General features: G+C 55.8%; 1 protein-coding gene across 1 annotated transcript in view; it reads left to right on the top strand.

Moving 5' to 3' along the window:
* Nucleotides 1-1,814, top strand: part of Coro7 (coronin 7) — a 51,789-nt gene continuing 49,975 nt past the window's right edge. The window contains exon 1 of the mRNA XM_021208960.2: nt 1-227. Coding sequence (XP_021064619.1) covers nt 168-227 — 60 coding nt within the window. The 5' untranslated portion in view covers nt 1-167. The remainder of the gene's footprint in view (nt 228-1,814) is intronic.

Genomic DNA, 1,814 nt, shown 5'->3' with positions numbered 1-1,814 from the left:
AGGCGGTCCGCAGGAGCTTCCGATTGGTTGTCATCATATAAGGGCGTGGCATCGGACTGCAGGCTGCTGAGGCGGCAGGCTGCAAGAGTCCAGGGCGGCTTCTCTTCATTCACCTGAGACCTGACGACCCTCGTTCTCCAGCCTGAGCTCGCTCTGTCCCAGCTGCCATGAACCGCTTCAAGGTGTCCAAGTTTCGGCATCTGGAGGCCCGGCCGTCCCGCCGAGAGGTGAGCCCGGCCAGTGGACCCCACTCCCTGGCTCCTGGTCCCGGGTGACTGCCATGCCCCAGTGCCAGCCTGTGCAGTGCACACTCTGGGTTGCGAAGACCCTCACCCCACCACGCCCCATCCGTCCACCCGGAACTTCTCCCTTTAGATGAACCCTAGAGTCCAGGCCGTCCCTTCACTGCTCAGAGGACAGAGTCCGGAGCTCTGGTGACGCGCCCTAGTCGTTGGGTGATCCCGGAGGTCGGCCTGGCCGGCTCGCCTCCCCCCCTGCTGCCCCAGGAGGCCTCGCAGCCCTCGAAGACGCGAACGGGCCTCTGCTTCCGGTCGGCCTTGCTGGGAGCCTGGCTGGGAAACTGTAGACTCCGGTCTCCCCCTTCCAGCAGTCTAGGATCACCACTGCTCCGGACCGGACTGTGGGAGAGATGCATCTTTCCTGTGGTCTCAGTGAGAGGGAAGGTGTCAGCTGGAGAGGGAGCCCCTGGGGCCAAGCAGGCTTCCTCCCTCGGGTTTCCGCCACTCTTCCTTTACTGGGGTGATGATACAGGCGGTGGTTGGGGCCTGGAGAAGCCTAGAGCAGGTGGATCCCAAATGGAGTGTCAAGAGGTACACTCCACTCGGTGAGGCGCTGGCCTTTCTCCCCCTGTGTTATTTGGAAAGACTGGAATGTCTTCTAACAATTGGGTTTATGACCTCTAGTGTCCCAAAGCAAGTTATGACAACCGTGCTCCATTTTCATTCTCTGGACAGTTAGCCTTTCTGTACCTATTGCGTGCTGCTCAGCCTCTCTAAAACAGTGGACATTGTGACATTTCCCTTTCCCTGTGGAACTTAACAGCCTCTGGTCAGCAAGCACAATATAAATCCATTGAAGAACCAGAACACACGGGGGTGCGGTGGACTGTGATATAAAGAAGTGAAGTAGAGTCTAACTTAATAGCATTGTGGAGGACAGCGCCTAGGGGGATGGATTTCAACAGAGGCCAGAAGGGTGAGAAGTAAGAAAAAAGCCAGTAAAGAAAAAGAAAGTGAACCCAGGGTGGACAGAGGCCATTAGCCAGGCAAAGCCTGGTGACAGAGGAGTTCCAGGGCAGCCCTTCAGAGGAAGAAGTTGAGTTTTGTTATGAGTGTAGTATGGAGCCATTGAAAGTGTGAGAGGAAGTATGCAGTGCTTCGATCTGGATGCAGACTAAGAGTGCAGAGATGATTAGTGGACGGATCTGGAGAGACCTTCAGGGCTCTGTGGCTTCTGCTTGTATGGACCTCCTTCTAGTAAATTAACCAGACAGGCCCACAGAACCGGGGGCCTCGGGAGTGCTTGTCACTGAGGCAAGAAGGGTTGCAGATCTGTGCTTTGACACCAACAGAGGGAATGGGGTCCTTGATCTCAGTGGCAGGGCGAGCGAGCGCTCACTCATCCAGGGAGGGGCATTCTCTGAGGAAGCCAGATGTTTATCTTCTCCCTGCTGAGTGTGATGCTCACAAGGGGTCTGGTGGGCCCTGGCTTCAGTGGAGTAGCCGCAGAAGCCACACCCATCTTATGTTAGATTGTCACTTCTTTGTCACCTTCCCACTCTTTTTTTTTTTTTT

Source organism: Mus pahari, chromosome 12 (genome assembly GCF_900095145.1).
Source record: "Mus pahari chromosome 12, PAHARI_EIJ_v1.1, whole genome shotgun sequence".
In the NCBI taxonomy this organism is placed as follows: Eukaryota; Metazoa; Chordata; class Mammalia; order Rodentia; family Muridae; genus Mus; species Mus pahari.
This window is presented reverse-complemented; position numbering and strand designations above follow the sequence as displayed.